Source organism: Corvus brachyrhynchos, unplaced genomic scaffold (assembly GCF_000691975.1).
Source record: "Corvus brachyrhynchos isolate BGI_N302 unplaced genomic scaffold, ASM69197v1 scaffold103, whole genome shotgun sequence".
In the NCBI taxonomy this organism is placed as follows: domain Eukaryota; kingdom Metazoa; phylum Chordata; class Aves; order Passeriformes; family Corvidae; genus Corvus; species Corvus brachyrhynchos.
The window spans coordinates 4,765,675-4,793,238 of record NW_008237436.1 but is presented as its reverse complement, the minus strand read 5'-3'; the positions used below and the strand labels follow the sequence as shown (position 1 = coordinate 4,793,238).

At 45.6% G+C, this 27,564-nt stretch overlaps 1 protein-coding gene and 1 long non-coding RNA gene across 4 annotated transcripts in view; one reads left to right on the top strand and one right to left on the bottom strand.

Annotated features, from left to right (window-relative positions):
• The window catches only part of LOC108446004, a 35,457-nt gene extending 33,863 nt beyond the window's left edge, over positions 1-1,594 (top strand). For all 3 annotated transcript variants that reach the window (XR_001861110.1, XR_001861112.1, XR_001861111.1), the window contains one exon: positions 412-1,594. This is a non-coding gene — a long non-coding RNA (uncharacterized LOC108446004). The remainder of the gene's footprint in view (positions 1-411) is intronic.
• A 19,229-nt stretch (positions 1,595-20,823) lies between these two features.
• HMGB1 (high mobility group box 1) lies at positions 20,824-26,572 on the bottom strand. The gene is made up of 4 exons (XM_008631450.2): positions 26,372-26,572; positions 25,945-26,090; positions 24,805-24,979; positions 20,824-22,791 (listed from the first exon to the last, which is right to left on the bottom strand). The coding sequence occupies exons 1-4, from the start codon at positions 26,519-26,521 to the stop codon at positions 22,615-22,617; spliced, it is 648 nt and encodes a 215-aa protein (XP_008629672.1). The 5' UTR covers positions 26,522-26,572; the 3' UTR covers positions 20,824-22,614.
• Positions 26,573-27,564: the final 992 nt, after the last annotated feature.

Sequence of the window (27,564 nt, the reverse complement as noted above, 5' to 3'; positions counted from 1 at the left end):
AGGAGAGGGAGCTCTTCTCCCCCTCCTGCCTGTGAGGGAAGCACTGACTATTGGTGTGATGGGCAAGAAGCTGTCTCAGGGCAGACCTTGTTCTCTGCAGGAACTTGCACCCCAGCCATTCCCTGCCCTAGACCTGGTATGCTGAGATGCCCTGACCTGCCCCTCCCAGGCTCTCCCTCTGTTCTGTAGCTCCAGGCTCTGCCACTTTCTGTCCTTCGAAAGGCAGAGGTGGGGGAGCAGGCTCCCAGCAGCTCCAGAGGAGCAGAGGGTCTCCATTGGGGGTGTCTCCTTGTAGGAGATGAAGAAGGCATCTCTGCCATAGGGGCTGCCGGCAGGAGCAGTCACCCGCCCCGCTCTGCAGCCAGCAGCACTCTGCTTTTCTGACGTCTGTTTTCATGTGTTTCCCTCCAGGCTGGGAGCCAGGAGGGCTGGCACTTGGGACACCTCCTCCTGGTGGGCTGCCAAGGACGGTGGCAGTGTCCTCCCGCCGAGGGCGGTGGCCCCGGGCACACGGCATCCGTCCCCGCTGCTCGCCTGACCCTCCCCTCCAGACCTGCTTCTGCTGGGAGAGACAAGGTAACCCCGCCACTGAAAACAGCTGGGACGGCGCCCAGCGGAGATTAATGGCATCATTAACGTTCCCAGTTTATTTATAGGCTTAAAAATGCCTTGGACCTGCAAACTGAGCACAGTTGCTCCGTGTAAGGCCTCACAGGTCTCCTGCCTCTGCTTTTCCCCTTCCTGCTCTTTCATTCTCATTGCTGGGACTGTAAAACCTCCGGAGCAGGCGCTGCCTCTCATTGTGAAGCTACTTTGTAAACCTTCCTAACTGAGGGGATACACACAGATACTTTTTTTTTTTCACGAATGCTGTATTTGTCTGGTTTCCTTCCTCTACCAACTTTTTCTGTGCACACTGTGTCCTGTGGCCCTCTTAGAGAAAATTCTCTTTTTGATAAATTCCTGAGGCAAAGGCTGAGCAGCCATCACAGGAATTAGTGATTTCCCACCTTGGGTTTTAACTGTGAGCTCTATGGGAGGAAGACTGAGATTCTAATAGCTGTGGAGAGCACCTAGGACATGTAGGACCCTAGTGAGACATGCAAATGCAATTAGTGATCATGGAGGTCTTCCAACAGAAGCCAGCAGAGCTAGCCCAGCTCCCAGGTCCTCCAGGAGCCTCACGGGACTAGTGGGAAAAGATAAAACCACCCCAAGTGTGTTGGCCCCAGAAGATGAGTTTTTGGCTCATGACTTGTGGCCACACTACCTGGCCTGTTTCCCAGCAGTCAGTGAAAGGTAAAGTGAGAAAGGAGACTTGTCAGCAAGCACAAATCCAAGGGATAGGCTGTGTGACTGGGAGATAGATGGCTCCATGGGTAGGAGGAAAAAGTAAAAATGCCTGTCCTCACACCCAGAAGCATGGATCACCAGTGTGGCAGCTCATGGAAGTGAGGTCGTTTCAGAGGGCAGCCACCCTTCACTTCACTGTTGCTTTTTTGTTGTATCAATCTGAGATAAACTCCTGTGTCAGTCTCTCCTTGGCCCTCATCTTATAGGGATGAAATAAAGAACCAGCAGAGTACCACTCAAACCACTGTTGTCTTTTTTTTTCCTCTCTGGGCAGTGAGAATACTTCAGGGCAGAGTGAAGGAGCCCAAAATGGTAGAGGGAGGGTTTCTCTGCCATGGCCACTACAGGTGAAGCCACAACCCTGGGATGCCCTCACCCTGCCAACATCTGGTGGGTTTGAGGTATCTTGGGGGCCTTCCTTTCCCCTTCCTCTCTTTCCCACTTGGGCTCTTGGCTCCAGATCTCCTGGGATGGGGCTGTGATGAGGATGGAATTGCCTGCCTGGCATCTCACTTTCCATGCCTGTTAAATGGGACCATGACACTCAACCAACTTTATAGGGAAGTGTTCCAGGCCAGGCTGGATGGGGATCTGAGCAACCTGGTGTGCTGGAAGGTGTCCCTGCTCATGGCAGGGGAGTTGGAACTGGATGATCTTTAAGGTCCCTCCCAACCCAAATCGTTCTGTGATTTTATATAGTCCTTTGAAGGACAAAAGCATACGTGCAATTGTTCAGCCATCCAAAGATCATAACTGGGAGATTATTTCCATGCCTGATATACATGAGATCCTGTATAATTTTAAAGGCTTCAAGGAAAAGGCAAGTCATATGCAGCACCTGACACAAAGGCGGGAAAGGGCAAAGAGTCATGTTTAACTGTACTCTATTTATTCTAGGAAAGAGACACATTTTACATAGTTGTGTCTCATCTAAATTCCTGAACATCTAACCAGTGCAGCTTTCTCACTAGACAGATGTCAGACTAGGGGAGTGAGTCTTGTGACAAAAGAGGCCATCTGCATCTCAAACTGATTACCTGCTTTGAAAAGTGAATATGAAAAGTAGAAGGGTTTTTTTTTTAACGAGATGGCTAAACTTCATTTCAACTCTGGAACACCTATCCCCTGAATGCTGGTGCTGCCCAACTGCTGTGACATTACTCACCCCTGATAGAGAAAGCAAGAGCTGGGTTTTTTTTCCTGTTTCACTGGGCTACACCCAGTTGTAACCATATTTAACCTTCCTTTTTCTAGCTGCCAACACTGGGTGGCACTAAGTAACTCCTTCTGACATTTTACAAAATTGACTCTAAAAACTTGAATCACACTGACTTGGCTCCATTCTGTCCTGACAGCAAATGGTTTTGTTTGAGAAACTTTCGATCATATGGTTGTTGCATAGAAACATCTGACTTGCATGGCACGTTTCATACTTCCCTGGTTTGTTAGGTTGTTAAAAGTCTCCTGAAACTCTGGCCTTACATCCTGGTAAAGGTTTAATGTGCTGTTGGACTTGAAATTTCCTGCACTGAGTTGAGAATTTATGGAATACTTGAATATATACACCTGAATATCCAATCTGTGCTTTATGCCAGAGGTTTAAATAAGACTCACTGAAAGATTGAGGTTGGAAGGCACCTCTGGAGATGACCTAGGCCAAGACCTCTACTTGAGGAAGGTCAGCCAAAACATGGTTAACCAGGTGGTCCCCAATGGGTTCCACGAGCCCCTTGTCAGCCCCAAAGTTTCCTTGTCAGTCTCTAAGCAGAGCCTGGACACTGCCATGTCTGCTGGCTGCCACTGCCAGCTTCACACCGTAAAAGTCCTGCTAAAATAAATCAGCTTTAAAAGAAGTGCCCCTACGAACATGTGGCTGTCACCCCCACTGGCTGTGCTCGCCCTGCAAGTGCTACAGCCGCCCTTCTACCAGCCTCTAATGGCTCCAGCGGGCTCTGGGAGATGCTGGTGGTTGTGATGATGGAGGTGGCAAAAAATCAGGGCCAAATGGTTTGTCCTCAGAGGACACTCCAGGTCCATGAGCAGCCTTGTCTAGTGGGTGGCATCCATGCCCATGATGGGGGGTTGGAACTAGATGATCTTTAAGGTCATTTCCAACTCAGGCCATTCTAGGATGCTGTGACTTGTGGCCATTCTCAGCTACGCCACCTGTGGAGCCCCCCTGCCGTGTCCTGATAACAAACATTAGCATCACTGTGAGCGTACCTGTCCCTAAGAAGGCGTTTAAAGTGTAACAGACAGCTGATGGCATAACCTAATGGGATCATAAAGATTTGTGTCCTGAAAGGAGGACATAGAAACACCAATGATAGTAGCTAAAAATCCTCAATACAGAAATTAAGTAAGCAAGTCTTGACATGGCCATTGTGACAGCAGTGGGAGAGGTGCAGCTGAGGAAGAAGCTGCCCAGAGTGACAGATGATAACTGCTGAAGATCCTTAATGTCTCCAAGCAGAAGAGCAGGCAGAGGGTGAGACCATCTGAAGGCTACATTAGAGCCAGAGCAGAGATGATCATACATGGAGCAGGATCTACAGTATCCCTTCCCTCTCCTGTGGCAGTGGGAAGGGGGTACAAGTAGAGCCAATGATTTCTGAAGAACAGCTTACTCAGTGAAATGCGCAGTTTCTGGCTGATCAAAGCTCTCTGCTAATTGGTGTGCAATTATTCATCTGAATTAGCCCCGAAAATTAGAAACGTCAAAATGGCTTGCTTTGTTGGTTTGGGGTTTTTTTTAACTTTTTTTAGAAGCTGATCTCAAAAGGAAACCTCAGCTGGAGTGAGGATTTACCCGACATGCTGAATCTTCAGTGTGGCCAAACCACAGGCTGTGGGACAGCCTGCAATGGGGCTCTCCTAATCCTCTTGCTTGGGGTATAATTATTTACACTGTTTATTGGACCAGACAGAGCAGGAATATCTGCAGGACTAAACTGCCTGCCCCAAAGAGCAGGCCTGGGAGCTGGTAGTGGATGAGAGCAGTTGTTTCAGAGCAGCAGAGCCCCAGCCAATAAAAAGGACAGCATAGCATGGCACTTGGCTGCAGCTTAGCTTGGCCCTGTGTGTCGTGCCTATGGACCTAAGCAAACCAGCATTTTTGTAAGTTTGGTGGCTTTTTATCCCAGCATAAAATGCCCAGGATAACAAAGATGATGCTATAGCTCACCAGTGCTGGGATTCCATAGGGTGTGTAGCATGCCCTGGACTGAGGCATGAGAGCATTCAGGAGAGCTGGAGGATGGAAAGGCTGGTGGGACCATGCTGGAGGAACATCATGAGGAAAGGGAGACAGAGCTTGTTCATGTGGCTCTTGAAAGTTGTCCCAGGAGTATCCATGCCCAGAGCAGCGCTACTTGGTGGCCAGAGGGAGCTGCTTGTCCTGGTCCAGAGGACAGCATAGGTGACTGACACCATGGGAACTATCAAGGATGAGGACCCAGTCAGCTGAGGAGCTGTTTCTGGCATTGTAGGCACATCTGACAGGCATAGCTGCATCACCAGCAAAGAAGAGATGGACTCCAGCCCTGGATTTGTGTTTGCTGTCTGCTGGGCTCTCTGCTAACTCTGAGGGTCTGGTTTGGATCACTCCAAGTAGCTGTTTCCAAGGTAAATGTTCTGCTTGGGAAGCAAGCTCTAGGCACAGTGCCTGTGAGCCCAACAGTGCCACTCTGCCCTGGCCTTTGCACGGAGCAGTGTAGGCATGGCCAGGCTTAGCCAGTCTCCTGCCTTGCTGTGCTCTATCTCAATGTGCCTCTGGTGCTGCCTGGCACACTGGCTGTGATACTGCTTCCAGGAAACCTTTTTAAAATTGTTTTCCATATGAGAAACACGAGGGTTTTGAATTTGCATCCTGTGTGCTCTGAGGCTGTGTCGTAGGCAGTGGATTGTAGTGGCTGATAGCTTCTCTTCATAGGCCTTATGGCCGAGAACAAAGTCTCCTTGGGAATCTCCCTTTCCATTCCTGTCAAGGTTTTGGGGTGGACCTGTATCATGCTTTTTTAGCCTTTAGTTTGGCTGCCAAACAGAAAATCAACTATTGGAAGATCTGCCTTGTCAAATAGACAAAGGCCCAGAGAGGAAGAAGCTCTTTGGAAAGAGGCCTTGGCTTTGCAGGGATCATGAGGATTTGGGCAGAATTCAGGCAGAGGATAAACCCCACTATCCAAGAGGATAACTTGAGGAAAGGGAGTTGCACAGGATATTTCTACTGCTGTAGGAACCTTTGCTGTAATTCAGCGCATGTTGATTAACTCTGGATGCTGGATTCTTAAAAAGTGATTAGTGAGATCACCCTGGAAATAGAAACAGATGTGGCATCTGTTACGCAGTGTATGGGGCTTAGAGGGAGGTTTTGCTGAAGCACAGTTGATCCCAACACTGAAACGAGACCTCACTCCTGTCATCTTCCCGTTTACTTCTCCAGAAGCTAAACAGCCCTGTGAACATGAAGTGAACTGGTGGGATTTGCTGTCGGTGGGCTGGTGCTGTAGTTCTGGCCAGTGACTGAGTTGAGAGATGGGCTGTGGTGGCAGCTCAGCCTTTAGGGGAAGACATGGTATAGGACTTGGTGTCAGAGACACTTTACAAACAGCTGAAACCCCAGAGCGGGAAGTCTGAACTTGTGCTGGTGCTGCCTCAGAGCATCTTTTCATACAGTGAAATGTAAACTAGAGGTGGTTTTTTTTCAGTCCTTCTGCAAACTTGTTCCTATGCTGTATCCCTGCCACCAAATGCTCTCCCTTCATCCTGTAGTGACTCACTGCAGGTCTCAAGGATTATCAGAAGCACTAAGCAGCTCCCAGACAGCAATTGCAATTACGCTTCTACAGCTGTGATTGTCCACAGCCGTGCTTTCTGTCTTCCTCCAGAGCAACGGAGGATTTTAAGGAATAGTGCAAGGCTGAAGAAGGCAATACATCCATATGTGCTTTCCTAAATCTAATCTGGCATCCTTCTGGCTGCCATAACCTCTGGAGAGCAAAGTGCACATTTGTGCCGTTCATAGCACTGCTGCCTGATAACCAGTATCTGCTCTAATAGGGGAAGCATCGCAGCACCTGGGGAGAACGGGAGCGGGTTCCCTTTGATCTGCAGGGCACCTCTCTCAGCGCAGCTGCACAGCCAAGTAGAAAGCTGTCAGGAGTCTTGTTTTCTTCTTCCTTTTTTTCAGACTAAGTCTCTAGTCTCATACTCAAAAAGAGCCTCTGGCAGGCCTCCATGTAAAAATATAACAATATAACTACTATTTATTATTCACACAGGAACAGAGAGAGGCCATTGCTTTATGACCATGTAATAAAACAGGTCACTGCTCCCCATGTGCTTTGAAGCCCAGGACATGATCCAGTGGAGGTAGAAAATGGGACTCCAGGCACGTAAAAGGGATTGCTACAGTGGTTCCCTTTGCAAAGACCAGATTAAATATACAACACACCTACAAAGCACAGGTACAGCTCCACAGCGGGAAAAAAAGGAGCCCAGCATCCGGCTCCCTCCCTTGAACAGTGGTATTGCAGGGGAAGCTGAGCACTGCTCTACCAACACCCTTGGGGATCTGCTGAATGTGGAGCCTGCTGGCATTGCACTGGTTTTACCTGAGTAAAGCCAGCTGCTCCTTAAAATAAATTACTTAGCTGCCCTCCTGTTGCGCCTCTTGCCCCACCTCTACCTGCTATTACCTGCCCTTGTCCCTGGAGTCTCCACTGGGACCAAGGTAGGGCAGGTGATATGCCACAGAGACGTGGGTGACCAGATGGATTGTTTGCATTTCAAGAGTGTCATCTCAACCCCCACCAACACCCCCAGCTCCAGCATTTCATGGCCATCCCTGAGGCTTGCTCCCCAGGATGCTGGGAGGAGCTCAGTTTGGAATGCAAAAGGTAGAGGGAACAGCCTGGAGAAGGCCACTTGGTAACTCACCTCCTGGAGGCCAGAGCATATCTAGGGGCAGGTATAGACTTCAAGAGCTGAGCCACCATCTCCTCCCCACAGCACCTGCATGGTGAGGAACTGGGGTGCACCCACCAGGTCCATTCACTCCAGCAGGGACTTGGGGACACAAAGATGTGTGGTGAGCAAGAAGGGCTTAGGTTTGCTCTCTGGTTCCCTGTAGAGGCATTTTGGCACCTCACAGAGGAGTTAGGGGACAGGCAAGCACAGCGCAGGTGGAAAGCAGGGTGCTGTCAAAGCCTGTGGAGCAGCCAGCACCCCCACCAACATCTCTTTCCCCCCCACAGTGGCAGCAACCCTCCTCCTCCCATCCCAAATGGAGCTGTCCCCCAGCAAGCCCAGCTGTCCTCAAGGATGACGCGGCTCTTCCGGGCTCTCACTTGTTCACGCAGGGCTGATTCAAAAAAGATGTTGGCAGAAGATGTTACAGACCTTTCAAAATCTCTCTTCATACTCTGGCACTTCCTCCTCTCCATCTTCAGACAGGAATTGCACAGTTCTGGACCTCATTCCCCAGCCCCGGAGCCCTGGCAAGCAGAAGCTGGTGCCCAGCAGCAAGTCCTCCCAATTACTCCTTCTAAAAACACTTTCACCAAAGAGTTGATTAACACTACAAAGTGCCCTCCCTGAGCACCGTGTGTCATGCACAAGGATCGTGCACCACTGCCCAGGGAGAGGATGGGGTCCAGGCTCCTTCTGTAAGCCCATACAGGTCAAGGGAGAAGGGATGTTATCAGGAAGGGCAATGGTTATCCTCGGGAAAAAAGTCACATAATATAAATTTTCTTCCCTCTAAATTCCTCATATGCAAGCCATGGAAACAAAAAGACATCCTTACTCTTTATTTCCATTGAACTTGCATCAGAAAAATAGAAAGCATGTTAAAAAAAAAGGAAGAAGGATGTAGGCAATCGTACCAAAGGTGACTGAAATCTCTGAGTGCACCTGCCTGGCTGTGTTAGCACTGCTGGACCCTTGCCCTGGAGCTCAGCGATGCTCAGGGGACAAGGCAGTGCACCCAGGGGGGGTTTTCTCCAGTCAGCGTTCCCACAGCTGGAGCAAGGGCACAGGAGGAAGTGCTGGTGGTCCTGAATGCTTTGTTTGAGCAGCTGAAAGGAGAGATGTTTGCTCCCACAGTTTATTGGAAAAGCAGAGCAGTGTGGCTGGCAGCACAGCCACAAGGTCCCCACTCGGTGATGAAGGTCTGCACCCAAGGGCACGCTGGAGCACACTCTGACGCGGCAGCCCAGCCTCCTCTGGGACAGAAGCCACTTGGTGCTGGACCTACAACCAACCACAACAAGCCTGACGCTGCCCCCCGGGCCTGCCTGCCCAAATAACTCTGAAATAACTCCCCCCTCCACACACCCAGGCATAACCACACATTTTTCCCAAGTGTTTAGCAAATGTAACCTCTGTGTTTTATACCTTTCACTCATTGATCAAGCTGGTGTGTTTCTCTTTTGGACAAATAGTCATTACATCTGAAAGTTTATGGCTAGGCTTTGAAGTTAATGTTCTCTGAGATGAAGGAGAAAGTTCACACTTCTCCTATTGCTTCCAGCCCTTCTGGCTGCAGACCAGATAAGAGAGTGATGCCTTCAATTTACAAGTGATGACTATTTTTGCAGGCAGAAAAGCCAAAAAACTTCTTAATGTAATAATGGCTTGAATACTGCTATCGTGCTCAGCAAAATGCTGGAAAATGAGAGAAGTGAGTTCAGTAAACCTATGGATGCCTCAAACTGGTTATTTCTCTATTTTTTTGTCTCAGTTTCATTTGAGGCTGCATTTCCCTTCCTCCACTTTTTTGCTGTTGCAGCCACTCTGACTCGGGTTGTCCACAAGCTGTCATTTTCTGCCAGCAACCTTCCTGTGGGGAAGAACAGCCTTCACAGCCAAAAAGTTTTCTCCTGGATATTAACAGGAGATATTAATTTTCCTTGAATAGGTAAAGAAAATGCAGTTTTACAGCACACTCCATTAACAGCCAAGACTGAGTGTTTAAGTTGGAGGGTGTTAAGGCATCCAGTTCCTTCACACTCATTTGGAAATTGCAGCCTTGGTGTGACCTTTTCAGGCCTCCTACTTACCCTCCTTCCTACTGCAGCATCAGCTCCTCCAGCCTTCACTGGGAGAAAGGTTTTAGGAGCTTTTAGGGGCAACCTGCACAGAATGCTCGGAGCCAGACTGTCGCTGCCTGCAAGCTCCAGGAGGAGTAAACAAGGCTGAAAGGACTTTGGAGAGCGATGGGGTTTTCCAGAGCTCCATCGAGCCAGCTTTGGGAAGTCTCCAAAGATGGCAGAGCCACCACCTGAGTAGAGGTGCCTGTGCTTGCCCACATCCTGCTCCCCCGCCCACCACATCCCTCCAGGCCTCTTCACTCAGAAGTGGCTTTTCCGTTGGACCCCACCAGTCATGGGACTGGACAAAAAAAGAGATGCCAGGAAGGTCTATGTCTACCCCTCAGCTGGGGTTCTTTGAGCCCGTGCTAGGGAGATGTGAAATGTAATTCTGACAGGAACTCCTGCAGAGTGTGCACAGTATTGCCAGCATTTTGATACTGCTAATGAGTAGATGCTTGTGTAAATAAAATACTTTGATACATGGTTTACAAAACATCAAGGTTTTCAATAATTTAGGATTGAATTACACCCTGTTGTAGCACATAAGGGGAAGGATTAGGGCACTGCAGCTCACAGCTGGGCAGCTAAACCCGATTCTCCTGTTCAATTGTCGGCATTTGATTTGTTTCTCTTAAATATTCAGCTGAAATTCAGCTGAAAGGCATCAGCCATGTTCAGATCAGTAAGGTACCATTGGATGAATGCTTGTGCTCTTTGTAAAGTGAAATTTGGCACCTGACTGGAGGGACCACAAGCCCCCAGCAAATCCTGGATCCCTCCCTATTGTGGAGGCCAAGTGTTGCTGAGGACTGACAGGTGAGCAGCACAAGGCTCTCAAGCCTCCCTGGCACAACCACAAGGACCAGTCAGAAAATCCCTCCCAGGAAGTGATGAAAAACCTCAGGGCACCACCAGCATCCCCCACACCAGCCAACAGAGTCCCTCCATCAGTACAGACCCACAGCATCCTTTGCCAAATGCAGTAGTTCCCTTTCATTGGTAGCCACGCTGCTTGTTTGCTTCTGTCAGCACAACCAAGTGAAAGGGTGGGCTCTGCAGAATTTCTGTTGATTCTCCTCCACGGCTTGGCATTGGGATCTGGCTCACTGACCACTCAAGAAACTTCTCTTTCCTTTATTTCACTCCATTTCATCCTTTGCTGTAATGCTAAATAAAATCTACTTATTGTTAACCACACCTCGCAACAGCAGTGGTTATGTTTGCTGCTGATTTAGTTTCCAAGTCATTTAAATAAACAACTGAGCCATGAGGAGAAACTATTAAACATCCTTTTCCCCTGGACATCATGACATGCCGGGCCATTAATATTTCTTTAGCACAGCAAACTTTGAGGCTTCAAATCCATACCTTGGTTTGTCAAATGGGATAATTATTAACATTTTCAACTATCCTGCTAAGGAGTTCGTGTGTTGCAGTGAATGTGATGTTGTGTGGTGTTTCTCACACTGATTTCTTGGGAGATTTGGGCCTGTAATTTGGTGCAGTTCTCACAGCAGGGGTGTGTTTCACCTTCTAAGGTGACATCAACCACTCGTCCTGGCATTAAAAGTCAGCCAATGTCCCTTCCAGCTTTTCCAGGCAGTCAGCAGCCAGAAAATCAGTGTTGTGCTTGGGAACACCAGCGTCAGGAAGTGTGAAGGTGGTCGTCCTGCCACTGGTCTTGGGGCAATCCTCTGGGAACCAGCCCCAGTGCAACACCCCCTCTATTTCAGTGAATGCCCAGTCTTTCCTTCAGGAGCACCTACAAACACCTGGCAGTGCCACACTGGGGACATGACGGATAGATCTCGCCCCCAGGGGAACTTGGGGGTTGGAAGTCATTTTAGGGGCTTTGATGCTTCCCTGGGGAAGGCAGGGCCAGTGGGAAGGGGGTCTGGGTACCAGCAGCACTGGAGCATCCCTGGGGCAATCAGGGGCACCAGGACATCCCGTGCCGTGGCTCTGCTTTGCTTTTATGGTGCTGCCTGCTCACTCCCATTATCAGAGGGTGGCACCACTGAAAGTGAAGCTCTGCACCCCTCAGGGGAGACATTCTGGAGAACACCAGCTGGTTCCCCAACTCCACTGCAGAGCAATATTGTTTCACCACAAAAAAATCTCACTGGCCAACACACAGCAGGTCTGGAGCAGCCCCTGAGAAGCGCCAGGCTCTGCATCCCATTAGGGCTGCCCGGAGGAAGCTGGACAGAGTTTTTATTAAATCAAGCTCACTCAATGCTTAAAGAAGGGCTTTTTTGAACGAGGAGCTGAACCTCATGTTTGGTGCCCTGCCAAGCTCAGGATAGTGCGAGGAAGAAAAGGAGATGTATTTTTGGACTGCATGTCTGCTAACAGGCTGTTAGATAAAATTAAAGAGGCTGTTTATAAAGAATCCGCTGGTGCTGAAGCAGATGTGGAGGCCCGAGTTTATGGCAAGATATATTTCTGGTGCTGGCACGAACAATCAATTTCATTCAGGACTTTCCTCATGCTGTAATGATTTGTTGGTTTGGGGTTGATTTCTTTTTTATTTATTTCATTATTTTAACTGAAACTGGCACAATGCCCTCATTACTTGTGATAAACTTGTTTGTTTACTTATGTCGTGGTAACCGGAGAGCTGGGCTCAGGCTCTGCTTCCTTGGATGCTGGTTGTTTCCTACCAGAGCACTTGGAGCTGTCTGAACACTGGCACTGTGTTTTAAAAATACACTGCTTTCCTCAGCCTTGCAGGCAGCAAGGGCATCACTGTGCTTCTACAAGAAAAATCAAGAGCACAAGTGAAGGCACATTGTCATTAATTATACATGGTTTGAGTTTTTCCTCTCTTGCTGCTCCTCCTTGGACCCTACATCGAGGCCTGACTTCCTTATGGCACAGATAAAAACTTGAAAGGAAGAAGCCCAACACAATTGCTGTGAGCTGTATCTACAGCAGGGCACTGCATATGGAAGGCATAATATTTGATAGTAAATTTTTGTTTGACTTTATAGTAGAAGTTAAGGGAAAAGGTGTCACCCTTGGCCTAGGGTTTCATAAGTGCCACAGGCAGATGGGCTCTTTTAAACCTTCTCTTCCAAAGGGAGAAACTCACAATCTGGACTCAAGTAAACCTTAAGGTAATAAAATTCCAGGTTCCAATAAATCTTTGTTTTATAAAAACACATCCAGCATATATCAAAACAGAAACTGTAAAAGAAATTAAATATGTGTGGGTCACATACTCTGCTGGATGCTCCTTAATAGTTTTGCAGAATCAGTGGAATAACGAGGTGCAGTTTTGCTCTATGAAATTTTGGCACCTCCCTGCAGCGCTGTTGGGCTGCCCAGGGAGCCCACCCAGAACATGAGCAAACACAAGGGGGAAGGGGAGGCAGCCCCACTCCCACATCCTCTCTCTTCTTTCCCAGTGCAGACAAGCTGGGCTGTAGCTGCATCCCCACGGGCCCTGGGCCTGTGCTCAGCCAAGGGCTTTGGGTGCTGGAGCCATGGGCTGCGCTATGTGGCCCATGAGCATCCCAACATCTTTCCTCTGGGGGCCCAGCAAAGTGGGGACTTGCTCCTCCAGCCCCAGTGAGTGGCAAGGCCATGGCAAACTAAAGTGCTGTAAGTCAGAGGGAGTAAAATGATATCTGGGGGGAGGATTTGCCTGCCTGTTCCTGTAAAGTGGAAGAGCAGAGCAAAAACAAAAGGAGCTGGGATCACACTGCAGAGACACAGATTTTAACAAGCTCCTTTTCAGGGCTTTAAAAGATTATGCATGTGACATAATCTTGACATTTCCTGGCTCACTGGCGATTTCCTCAGATCAAATATCCGGAATGCTGGGGACTTGTCACCACATCGTGCAGCTCCTATTACTTGCAGCACCCCAGGGGACACAAGAAGGAGAGAGGCCCAGCGGTCTGGGCCAGGGAACAACACCCTGCACCCCTCTTCCTGTGCCCCTCCTCACCCTGGCTGGGTGAGATATGGAGCACACATCTTCCCTTTAAGAAATTCCCCTTAATTTTGAGGGTTGAGATTTAAGGCTCCTTGACACGGGTCCTGCATCCAGAAGCCTTGGCAGAGAGACTAAAGCCTGCGAGAGCCCTGGCAGGGACAGGCCCTCAGACCTCATAACAATAGCTAATCTATTTCTTACAATCTATTGCGTAATGCCAATTTTATAAAATTCCAGGTGACTTGTTGGAGTAGTCAAAACCAAGTCCAAAAGCGAGCAAAGCCCTGTAAACTTTGGGAATCTTCTTATCGTGAAGCTTCATCAAATCTCTGCTGAAACTAGAAAGTTATGGGGAAAGAGAAAAAAAATTCAGCACAACATTTATTAGCATTTTGTTGAGCATTGGGACAGGCTTCCCAGGGAAGTGGTAGAGTTGCCAACCCTGGAGGATGCAATCAGAGAGGGGACCCAGCAAGGCACAGTGGCAAACCCCCATCCTGACCTGAGATCTTCCAACTTCTGCTGTAGCGGGTAGAAGGACAAAAAACACAGACTCTTCCCAGAATTTTTAAACTGGATTTTCAAAGGCTGCATAAATTTGGGTTGCTCAGCTCTCTGTTATTAATTACTCTAAAAGAGATAAAACCAAAGGCAAGCAAAGCACCTCCTGTCTGGGAAGCACTCATACCATGACCAAAGACCCCAGGCAGCTCTTCCCCACCTCCTCTTCCCCACCAGGGAACCACTGGCAAATCAAGTCACCTGGAGGCTGCAGGTGCCAGGGGATCAGGGTGGTGGGACCCGCAGGGGTCACCCTTCTGCTCCTGACCAGGCAGGTTCAGGCTGGCAGTGCCTTTGCTGCGTGTAAACAGGGAAGCTGCAGCTGAGAGGTTAATGCAATTCCCCTCTTAAAAAGTATTTAGAAAGGGCATTTAAAAGAGCATCACCAACTAGTTTAATGAAGCACCAGCATGGCTTTAGAAGTATTTAAAAAAAATTAATCCTAATATTAAAAAGAATATATATTTTGTTATGATTTTCATGCAAGCAGTGTAAATAATTGATAGAGGATGTTGCAACCCTTCCAGCGCAGCCCTACACAGCAGAAAGAGAAAGTGAAACAAAGTGCAAGCTGGAAAGCCCCCGGAGGGCAGGAAGACAAGGCCAGGAGGAGCCTTTGGAAGGGCTCCTGCCTGCCCAGTGCCTGCCCCAGGCTCCCAGGCCCAGGCAAAGGCTGGGCAGAAGGTTACAGCAGGGATTAGTCAAGCAGCACAACCTCTTTGGTCACCTAGACTTGTATTCACATAATCCTCCAAGTCTTGTGCTAACACACATGGGGGGGGGAGGGGGTTGTGTTTTAGCTTAAATATATCCCATGCTCTGGCTTTTTATACTCACTTAGAGACGTATGGTGGTATTTTCAGACTTGGGTCACTTCAATTTTATTATTGCAGGTGGCCCAAATAAACTTTCACTAGGTTTTTCATGTGTGTTTTCTAAAGAGAACTGTGAAATGAACAGCTAAGAGGTTTGGTGGAGCTTTTGAATAAGGATGGGGAGCAGCTTCCCTATCAGTTTTACAATTATGTACTCCACTTTGCCTCAACCCTCACATTAAATGCATCATCCCAAAGCCAAAAAAATCAACGGTACTTACCTGAGAGACACAGATATTGAGATATAAAACAACTATCTATTACAGGTATTTCAGGCAATTTGAATTGTGTCATGCATCCATTTCCAGCTTTCTTTCCTACGTTTTCCTTCACTAAAAACCTTCACAAAGCTGCATGCACCTAACCTGCCTCACAAAAAAACCCTCCAAGGTTAATTTATTACCAATTAACTTGAGAAGTTCAACACCTTTGCAAAGGCTGGTGTGAATGCTCAAAATCCATAACTGGAAATCAAATACAGGTAAATCTCTGATTAAAAAAATAAATACGGAACATGATTAGTAATCCTTTGGTGTTTGGATACCAACCCAAAAGCAAGCGCAAAAGGGAGCAAGGCTAATAACCACATCCCCCTTTTAGGAGCACAGCTACACACTGTGCAGCACAGTAGGTTCTCTCTGAAGCATTTTTAGAAGTCTTCTGTGGGACAAAGGAGTTGTCCTGAACTTTTATTGTTTTAAAATTAATGCAGAAAAATAAGAAAATAGGGAGTTTCCTTTGCAAAAGTCACGGAGCAATGATTAAGCACAGGGGATATCAACTTGAACTCACGTTTTGAGAGCACTGAACAGAGAAAAGTCCAAGTAAAACACTCAGTTTGCAAGTTTACCTTTGAAAAACCACCTGTGGAACCTCCTCTGCCTTTTGGCTTTTTTCATGAAATCCAGGAGGTCTCAGTGATGAGGGATTTCTGCACGCTGCGGGCACGAGCCACTGCTCGGAGCAGCGCTCTGGGACGTGCAGTCTCCTTGTTTATATTTCAGTGCTACACGTGATTAATCCTCCATTTCATTCATTGTCTTTTTACTTCTCTGCTACTGGGAACAGTAAATAAGAGGGAAGTTGTAACAAGAGCCTCTCTTTTATTCAGAGACTTTCTGTTTCCTGCAGGCTGGCGGCTTCGAAAAAAATCACAGCCCCATTGTGCTCCAAAGTCATACTGAATGATTCAGACGAAAAGAAAAACCCACGTCAGTAGGAACAGGGGACTCAAAGATGAGTGTCGAGGCCAGCAGACCAGGGAGATCGATCCCAGGCAGCAGCACATCCTGAGAATGTTGCACCCTGTGGCTGCAGCAACATTATGGTTTATCTCTCTGTGCTGCGGGTCTGTGGAAGGCAAGCGCTGCTCCCGGGATTAGGGGTGTCCCTAAGCACCCCTGGCACCACGGGAATGGCATCGATTATCTGCGGGTGGTGGGGCGGCAGGACAACCCTCCTGTCCTACCTGGGGGGCGCAGATCCAGCCGGCAGCAGCCGGGGGAGGTGAACTCACTCCTTCCTCCTGAGCAGGGCTGCCAGCGGTGGATGTCAGGCCGGGCAGGAGGAAGGGGCAGGGTCACCAGCGGCAGGGGCAGGGAGGCAGCGCCCGGGTGCTCCTGTGCGGAAGCAGAGCACGCAGTGATAGAGACAGTGTTGCCATCACCGAACATCTGGTACGAATGCTCCCCAAAAATAGATCACTTCCTTCTTCCAGCTCAAAGGAAACAGTGTTGGAAGGAGTCTCAGATACGGCAGGGCTGGTGCAAAGAGGGGTCTCGTTCACTGGCAGCCTCTCACTGGGAGCCACTGACAGATTCTGGAGTGTGACTCTGGGACCAGCCATCAGTCTCAGGCAGGATCAAGGGATTAGCCCTGCCAAAAGCCCCGACAATCCATGTCGGTGCCGTGCCTCTCAGCGCCCCTGAGCAGAAACCTACCAGCACTTTCCATTAGTGGCTGGTATAGCAAAACCAACCCCTCTGTCCCCAAGAGCTGCTCCGGTGCTGAGAGGCTCAGGCTGTGATCAGCCCTCACCTGCGTTTTCCAGTATCAGTTTTACATTGCAGTGCTCGTTCACAGCATCTTCCTTATTGGCAGGCGTCAGGAGAAATGTGTGTCAACAAATCTGAAGCGAGCGTAAGCGCCGCTACAGTCAAGTATGATAATAAAACGTGAGTCACTGTTATTCAATCATTCACCAGCGCACGACTTGCAGGAAAGTTCTCTCTTCCAGGAATCACCACTACACAAATTTGAGGTTTTTTTTAAAGAGCACCCTGATTTTACTTTTAACTGCATGGCTGAGCCTTCAGAGGGCCGGTGCCGCTGTCCCTACTTGCAGCCCATCACCCCCGCTCCCTACGCATCTGCATTTCAAAGCCAGGCGTGAGGCACCCAGCCCTGGCATGACCCATGACCTGACATTCTCCCCAGCAGTTTTCATGCTCAGTGTCTCCCCAACACCAGGAGTGAACTGGCAGCACGGAGAGGGCTGTGGGACTGACCCCCAGCTGCCATCAGTGCCCCACAGCATCTGAAGTGCAGCTGGGCACTGTTAGTTTAGGGGATGGGCATTTGTCCCCTGGGCTGGGATAAGGAAGAGTGTGGTCAACCCCAGCATTTTGGCAAGGGAGACTTTTTCCCATAAAGGTATTATTTTGTTTCCTTACATTTCAGTTTAGGAAGGAGCAGGAGGGGTCAGGGATGTCTTCCCAGACATTTGTTCAAAACTGGTTTTATTCTTGGTAACAAATGCCCCCGCCAAACACAGCAGCACACGTCCTTGGTTTCCCCTCCAAAAGCCTGATTTTTTGAATGGCTTCTTGGAAAAAGCATTTAAATGGTGACCTCTTGCTGCTGTAAGATGTGCAGGGAGATGGGTCCTTTCCAGGCATTCAAGCTGCAGTGCTTGGTCTTTCCTGTTTTTACTGAGGAACTTTTGGGAGGTCAGAAATACATGAATTGAGCTTTTGCTGCCTTAATAGGTGAAAGGCTGCTGGAAGCACGTGGATAAACTTCCTCTGTGCCAAATGACCGCCATTTAAGTCAAACACGTTTTAACAATAGAAGCAAAATTTAAAAAGGTGTAGTTACAAAACCCCACATTTGCCTGTCTGTCCTCCTTGCTCCGTGCTGCTCTGCCTCTTGCTGCTTAGCTTGATCTCGAGCACTCCTGCTGCAGGGAAGGCTTGAGCTTCTGATGTGGCAAACAGGTAGACTAAGCTAATTTATCGCTCGAGTCTTTTATTCCATCACAGAGCGGCAAAAGGGAAGGCTCGTCTCTCTTGCGGGTCACCTCTAATAGCAATTGCTTCAGCAAGATGGATTTCAAAATTAGGTGCTCTTGAAGCAGAAGGCACACTGTATTTTTCAACAGCACAAAGCAGCCGTAAGAGGAATCTGACCTTCATTCTTCATAATAAATTCACTGGGGGAAAAAAAAAATCCATCTTTTGTTTTTCAGCTTGAAGTACTGTCAAAAGAAAAGCCAGGGCACAACATATACAAAATAAAAATACAAGACAACTTCAGCAAAATGATAAAAAACTCGGAGAGATTTACTTTTCCTGCTTTTTCTTACTCAAACACTGGAATAAAGTCTGACAGCTTCTCTGCAAGTACATTGTTTTGGAATAAAGGCTGGTGTTAATTTAAAGTGGATCTATTCTAGACTAAATTAAGACCACCTCAAAGCGGTTTTCAGATGTAGGGTGCAAACCAGTAGCAAAGTCTGGGGAAAAGTTTATCGATACACACCCACATTTAGGCACTTAGCACATTTGTAAAATATCCCTTAATGTATTTCAGGTGCTAAAATAATGTCTGCTGCAGCTACCAAAGGAAAATGTCACACACTGTCATTTTCTGCTAAAATGCCCCAAAAAGATGTGATCTGTAGTCAAGTGCAGACTCATAAGCTAAAGAATGTAATGGAGGAATGTCTGAAAATATTTGGCATTTTACTGTTATTAATAAAATGATCAAAACATTTGAGTCCTAAAAGCCTGTAGCTGGTCAGCTGCTACTGGCACAGCCTGGAAATGGTGAAAATTAATCGTCTCTTGTATTAAACACTATCTTTGTATTTTGCCATGTCTCCATTACAGACTCTGTATTGAATAACGTGTTATAACCCAACGTAGCACATTGCCTTTATTCCTTTAATCTCCTGTCAGGCATAGCTGGGAAGGAAGAATGGGAATGTTTATTCTAACTAGCAGGTCTGGTAACCCTTAGGCTAGCAAGAATTAGGAGAGGTTTTTTCCAAGCTCGGCTTGTCACCCTATCTAGAGAACCTAATGCTGTGGCTGCAGTATGCCTGGCTCCTCTTCCGGAGGAGTCACTCAAATCCAGCTTCCCACTTTCTAGCAAGCCTAGACCCAGCTATTACTAGCCTTTTCTCCTTCAGGATGGGCTGGTTACACTGATAAAAGCAGCTGGAAAGAGGCTCAGCGTCAGCGGTGCCCTAATTAAGCAGCAGCAATCAGCCACTTCACACCCGTTAATTCAGGTTTCCAGGGGCCCTGTTTGCCTGGACAGAAACATTTTGTTAAATAACATTTTGTTAAATAAACGTTAATAACATTTTGTCAACTTTTTGCTAGAGCTGGTGTGATCACTGAAAGCTCAGCAGAAGGGATGAATGCTGTCCATACATCTAGTTAAACCAGCTTGAAATTACAGAGCATAGCTAGCATATCTAGGTGGCTGCAACTGCAGCTCCTTTCAGGACCAACTTGAGATAAACAACCATAAAAATCAGTCTGGCTTCATTTGGATTCAAGGTATCGTTAACTACCACATATTAACAATCAAGCCCTCTCCAGACCAGTCAGTTTTTTGTTGTTGTTTAGAACAGGAAGTCCTCTTTACCTCTACAACAAGCATTTCTGTGAAGGTTTAAGCCCTAGGAGACGCTTTTTGATAGTGATGCCAATGCTGTCAGTTCCCTTCTAGGGAACCACCGCCTACACAGTTGCAATTTCACTGCTCATTGTCCCTCTTTTACAGCAAGCATCCACTTTTAAAGATCAAGGGGAGGCAGATTCAAGCTGCAGTGCCAGCAGTAACTGACCTCGGATCAAGTAATCTTGGAGTGGCCAAGTCTGACCTACCAGCACAGAGACTAGGGCAGTTTTGACCAAGAGGATTATTTAACTGCTGGAGCTTGCAGGGGAGCACAGCTGGGGAACAGGACGGTCCTTTCCAGCAACAACCTTCAGCAGCTCTTCTTTAAACAGGGGACTTAATCTACCTATGGCATTCCTCTTCACCAAACACCACTTCCATTGATTAAAAGCAGTTTTATAGCAAACACAGGTGAAGGCTTCAGCCTGAAATCCATGTGTCAGCTCAGCTGAATTACAGGCACGTTCCAAGTGCTCCTGAGAAAACCACAGCGAATCCAGAGAACTCGGGAAGCTTTGGTGCATCTCCCACCCAACACCAGCCTCTGGAGTGAGATACAGGGGGTTCTGTTCCTCAGTAAGCAGCACTGATAATTACATTACCTACCCTCTCCAGCCTTGAGCACGCTCTGCTTGTTACCAACGTGCTAAAGTCAAAGGAAAGGCCAAGGCCGCGCCTGGCTGCTGGGAAAGCGCCCGCTACTCATCTTTCAGGTTCAGCTGAATCCTCTAGGTTACCTCTGTCAACATCAAGCACCGAGAACAAAGGCACAAGATTATGGGGATCTCATTAAGTATGCTTGTTCCAAGAACAAGAAATGTGTCTACTTTCTTCTGATGACCTGGGAAAACAAAAAAACCCTTCAGCACAGAAAATTTATTTGTCATCAGTTACGAGCATTTGAATGTGTCATATCCAGTTTAAGGAGAAAAAAATGTCTGTCTGTCCTACGCTTTCTATACTGAGACCTTGCAAACAGCATCATTCTTCTGCTTGAAACAGAAAGCAGGGATGTACATATCTGAGAACACCAACACGCACAAAAACCCCCAAATCCTTAGGGTATTAAGTGAGCCATTTAACTAAGTATTTAAAACCTCTGCAATTATTAGTTTATTAGTATCATCCAGGATTCAGATGTTCAATATTTCTCCTGAAGTTATACATAAATGCAAATTGAAATAAGAATCTGAAAGTCAAAATTGTATAACAAAACAATACTCCATCACAAAAGCGTGTAAAATTACAAGAATGCTTTTTTTTGTTTGTTTTTAAACACTGGCACTTAAGAGAACCATAATTTTGTAACCACAAAATTGCCGAATTGTCCCCCAAACTGGTAAGCAGGTATATGTGAAAATAGTTACAGCTGCCAGCACTTGAAGTTTTACTAAATATGCAAAAAACCCCTTAGCTTTGGTTTTGGAAGAGAACTGTATTTGACCAAATTAGACATTGTTGGTATACCATAAACATTTAACTTTTTAATGCAAAATTTAATAAAATGTACTTTTCCATACAACTATATTTAACTTAAAAATGGGCAAACATCAAGAGTGCGGTATAAAACCTAACAGGAAAAATACATCTTATCTCATTTTCAATTTGAGACAATATACAACTTTGTTTAAAGGGCTAAAACTAGAATTTCAAGAATACAAATATGAATTTACATAGATTTAACAAATAATAATGGTACCATTTATAGAAATCTTAGAAAGAAAAAATCATTTCTTGTGGGCCCTTTGCTACCAGGAGTCTCATGGTATAAAGCCCATGGCCATCACCAGACCTGTCACCAAAAAATAATATGGTCATTTCATGCTTTTAACTTTACACATTTTAGGTACGCTCATCCTCCCAGGTGTTCAGAGATTTACAAATATAACTTCCATTACATGGTAACAGAGTCACACATGTAAATTTCTCTACACCAGATGGACATACACTCTTCCTATGGGTCCTTCTAGGACAAAATTTAACATTCCCTCCCTCCCCTCCCCCAAAGTATTTAGTTTCTGTAAAATTGAACTCTATACTTCTCAACTCTCCAAGACTGGTAAACTCATGCAACTCAAAAGAATATTACATTTCACAAAAATCTGAACAGGTATCTGTTTGCTGAGATTGAATTTTTTGTTGTTTCCAGTTATGGAAGAATATTTTCATCATAGGCCTATATATTTCTTTTCTTACCCTATCATGATAATGCAGGGTATGCAGATCAAAGCTTTGTTTATCAGCTGGTTATATGAAAGATGAAAACTGTAATATTCCCATGATCCCATACGGGCATTCAATAAAGCAAAAGATGAGTTCCCCTCAAAAAAAAAAAAAAGAAAAAAAAAAAAAGAAAAAAAAAAAGAAAAGAAAGTATGATTCTCAAGGGCACCTATTAAAAGGACAACAATACTAATAAAAAAAATTGTATTTACTTAGAAGCATTCAGAATGTCAACAAAACAGCTGCAACTTTTTTCTTCCTTTTTGCAATTACAGAGTGGTATTCAGTTAACAGAATGACAATTATTTTTATGATGCATCAGAGACAACTGAAGATGAGAAATGAACTACATCCCCAAATATAACTAAATTTGTGCTGTGCACCAACAAGAACCTGCTTTATAACTCCCATGCCAATTTACAACCCCCACACTGTACCAGGCAAGGTTAGTGGCCATTGAAATACCACTAAGGACAGGGCTATCTAAAGACACATTCGGTAGTGTGTTAACTATACAAAAAAAGAGACACTGTACAGTTTAAAAACAAATCTTACACAGCCTTACATTTCAATTTTTTTTTCTTTAAAAGGAGTGAGTTGTGTACAGGGGGGTTAAATGCTTTATAGACAAGAAAGAAATTGCTCTAAAAGAGACTTATTCATCATCATCATCATCTTCATCCTCCTCTTCTTCCTCCTCTTCATCATCTTCATCCTCTTCATCTTCATCCTCATCCTCCTCCTCTTCCTTCTTCTTCTTGCTCTTCTCAGCCTTGGCAACTACTTTTTTGCCTCCATCAACCTTCCCTTTGGCCCGGTATGCAGCAATATCCTTGGAGAAGAAAAGCAGGAAGAATCTCTCAAAGATGTAACCAGCCAAGAGGTTTGAGCCACCTCCAAAGAGCACTTGTCAAAGCAGCCAGCCAGGCACCTGCCCTTTCTGCACATCCACTGGGCTAGGACCAAGAGCCGCGCCTTCAGCTCCGAGGCGAACTGACGCCAAAGAAATGGGAACCTTCTAACACAGAAATTACACTGGCATGCTAGAACACACTGCTTATGGCTGCTAAGGCATCTCCATTGTCAGACTTCTGGGAACAGGCTGGAAAAGCTGCTGCCTCTGACTGTAAAGGCACAGCTGAGCCCACTATCCCACAAGGAAATGAAGTAGGGAGACCTCTTAAGGTCCCTTTTTAGCCCTACCTCCTACAATGCCTAAAGAAACGCACAGGAAAACCCTTGTTTGAGGAACAAAACTGTGATTAGCCACCCAGAACATATCGGAATGACCCGGCCTAACAGCTGCAATGCTATGCCTCAGCAAAGAGCAGTTATACTGAACTCTGCCTAACAGAAGTTTGCAAAATAAAAGGTATAAGAACTTGATTAAAGGGTAGACAGTGCCACCTTCTGCATGCAGTAAATTTATTCTAGTCGTTTGAAACGCACAAAATTCAGTTCCTGTTAGAGGGAAGTCAAAACTGCACCTGGAAGGTGAAGTCATAAAAGCAGTCAAGACTTCCCAACTTTGTGCCAAAACAGTAAAACAATTAGGTAGGAGAATTGATCTACAAAGATTACACACACCAGCTACAGAAAAATATGAACACATTTACACAGATGGTCCAAATCTTCAAATATTCCCCATCCAATAAACACTACACCACTAATCTTACTGTTCACTTGGATTCCCTTAAAGATTAGCAGGAAGTTTTGAGAAGATATGATACCCACTAAGTCAAAGGCCAAGCAGTGAAATACTGAAGATTACTACACCTTAAAACTCCATTTGTAAGTGTAAGAAATAAAGACATTACTAGTAGAAATTAAAATAATATCTGCAAATAGAGATGAATAATTCTACCATTTAAGAAGCATCTGAGTTGCTCTGGCTGTGTGTACCAGCAATTACCATGAAGCTGTACAGAAAGCACCATGTACAAAAGCTCCTAGACCTGCAACTCCTCTCTGGCACATACACAAGGCTCAAAGGTTCCACCTTGCACACTACAGTGCAAAAATTCCAAAGTGGATTTGTTTGCCAGCAGGAGAAATACCCAGAGGAAGGTGACAGCACACTATGGACAGAGGTGCTGTACGTCAGCTGTAGGTGATCACTGACCCTTTGTGAAGCATTGTCAGGGGATGCCAACACGCATCCTTCTTCTTCCCTTGGGTTCTACATATTGGGATGGGAATCTGCCTCTAGAAATAAAACCACGTGTAGCACAATCCTGTGTGTGCAGCAATTCTACAACTCCAATTATGATGGCAGGATTTAGCCTTAATAATTTAAAAAATTGCATGACAAGCTGCTTCATATGCATAATTAACCAACTTCACTACTAGAAAGGAGACAGACACAAAATAGATCCAGGAAAAACACATGCTTAAAACTAGCATTTCCTTTGTGTTTTGTCATTACCCCAGGAATAAATTTTAAAAATCATCAATGTGCATCAATTATCCTAACATTCAGGGATGCTCACTAGTATGTCCAAAATCAGGGAGAACCAGTTCATTCCTTACTGCTACCAACTTAAGTCACATTCTGCTGTGACCGATGGATTTAGTAATGATACAGAACCCATGGTATTTATTAAACCACCAGTGACAGCCCAAAATTACAGACCAATGCAAACAGTTCAAGCTAAAGGACTCCAATTTAGAGTTACGGCAATGAACCATTTGCCCCTGTATGCAACATTTTTCAACAAATATAACGAATTATGTCATTAGCATATTATAATTTGCAACATCAGGTATCAGAGGACACAGTAAGAAAAAAATCGATCTAAACTGAGGCTTGATCTCCCCACAGCACCTCCATGAACGTCAGTGTTACCTTTTCATACTTCTCCTTCAGCTTAGCAGCCTTCTTTTCATAAGGCTGTTTATCGTCTGCAGCGGTGTTGTTCCACATCTCTCCCAGTTTCTTTGCGACATCTCCAATGGACAGACCAGGATGTTCTCCTTTGATTTTTGGACGAAACTCAGAGCAGAACAAGAAAAAAGCCGAACTACACAGGAAAATAAGAGAAGATTATTTAAATTTTAGACTCCGCTACAGCAGCAGCTTTTGTGACCTCTGTTACCGTTTCTTAAGAGCATTTTGAAAAAAGCACCTAAAAGTGAAACAAACACTGATTACGATGGAAGGTATCAGAACTGAACGAGCCACTTTGCAAACTCAATGCATGCTTGTCTCTTAAGTAATGCTGCACATCTGGTCCCATTTTTCGCAGGATCCTCAGACAGGCAGATTTTATATACCAGACACAGCTTTAGAAATTAGAATAAGTGAATGACACTAGGGCAGCAAATGTTATGTCAGAACTGTTAGAGGTGGGAGGCTGCAATATTTGTTATGAAAGAATAATTTCCAGACAACAGCACCAGCTCAAATAAGAACACTAGCTTGTAAAGGAACTTCCCTGTTCCCTTCAGCATTAGCTCCATTTAAAAGACACACATACAAACACAATAAAGTACCGGTGTCTAGTAGGAAATGAACTTGAAACCAGCTGTCATTATGCAGTGGCTGAAGTTTTAATTTTCCAAGCTGGTTTGGAGCAGGATCACCCCTCTAACCTGTTCTGTGCAAAAGCCTCTGATTTTAAACCGACTGCCAATCAAAAATTCTGCTCAGGCCAGCACATAATGAGAGCAGGGCCTGCAGTACTTTACTGCTGTATTACACTGCCCTCTTAACAGAAATTAGAAAAATCAGTCAGAATCACACACAGTCTATTTTTGCATCTACTTTTAAAGGCTGCCATTACTCTAACTTTGATAGTGGGACAGCCAGCCTGTAAATAAACACTTAGCTTTCATAACTAAAATTTCAACCTATTTTTTACACCTCTGGTGAGGAAAATCACATGCTCTTGTATTTCTGAAGCTCCTGGATAAAATTACCATTTTATAGACACACACCAGCATGATGGTCCCGAACAAGACAACCTAAAGCCAGGAATCTACTTACGGAGGCCTCTTCGGTGCATTTGGATCCTTGAACTTCTTTTTTGTTTCCCCCTTAGGTGGTACATAGTTTTTCATTTCTTTTTCATAACGAAGCTTGTCAGCCTTTGCCATATCTTCAAACTTCCCTTTCTCCTTAGAAGACATAGTCTGGAAGGCAATTGGAATCACAGAATACCTCAGAAGGGACACAGAAGGATCAAAACAGTATATTAAGATTCAAAAACATACCAAAGTCCATTCCAAAATTTCGGCTGGGGGAGCTAAAGGTAAGACAAGGACAATGGATAGTTACCACTCATCTTACAACTGCACTTGATACTTACCCAAAACCTGGAATTCGAAAGAAATCATTTAAAATCTGGAATGGTATTTCACACAAGGCAGACATTTCAGGTTTCGTGGGGTTTTTTTAAAGCAGGTATTCCTACCTTCCATCGTTCTGAGCATTTTTTTGAGAACTCTGAGAAGTTCACTGACGCATCTGGATGTTTCTTCTTGTGCTCCTCCCGACAGGTTTGCACAAAGAAGGCGTATGAAGACATTTTACCTCTCGGCTTCTTAGGATCACCTTTGCCCATTTTTGCTGATTTTCTGTAATAAAGCAAATGAGACACCTTTAAAACTTGTACTTTCAACAAACCAGGGCAGGAAGTAAGTAACAACCAAGGATCGTGCCAAACAAGACCTGCTGGAGCAGTATTCTGAAATCATACAATGGGAAGAAGATTCCCTTCTGGAAAATTTACTGAAGAGTTCTGTCATCCCTGTCTGAGGTGACCTGGATGCAAGCAACCTGAAATCTCAAAGGGCCTTCAAAATGTGCAGTTATGGTCTCCAGCAAACAAGAACTATCCTACCAAGCAATCTGAAGGCAAGTAACTGGAGACTGCACACCATGATTATTACTGGTGTATTAATCATATGCTTGGGAAGAATAAACTCTATTGAAAGGAGGGGAAAAGTACCCAAGTATCCTGTCTCAGTGGCCTTCTGGATTATTGATTTCTTTTTCAGCCTGTGTTTTTACCTCTTCCCCTGTAGGCCCTGGGTGCTTATTTACAAAATATTTTTTTTATTATTTTCTACTGTAGGCCCTGGGTGCTTATTTACAAAATATTTTATTATTTTCTATGCCATATGTTATGACTCCTCTTTATGTGTACTGCAAAACACTACTCTTTGCAGGTATACCTTGAAATACAGGAATGGAACAGCTCACTTGGTCAAATATGTTACAACCTACACAGGGAGAAGTACAACACTTACGCATGGCCAGCAAAGCTGTGCTCAGCAAGAGCACTATCTGACATTTTCAGAGACTGAAAAATACCTTCCTGGAACTTTCACACCCAAGTCAGACATTCAGAGTATTTCTTCATAGCTCCCTGAAAAAAGTCACTTGCACCCAAACAAGCTCTGCTTTTCAGCACGAATTAAAAGAAGGAAAAAAGCGTGAAAGGGGAAAAAAAAAAAAAGGGGGGGCAGGCAGCCCCCGCCTGTATTGCCACAGAAGCTGTATTTCCTATCGGTCTGGCGGATAGACAGAAACAGATTTCTGCTCTGTGACTAAACACGTCCGGTTTGAAGTTTCTATCAAGTAAACAAGAGGGCTGAAGAAGCA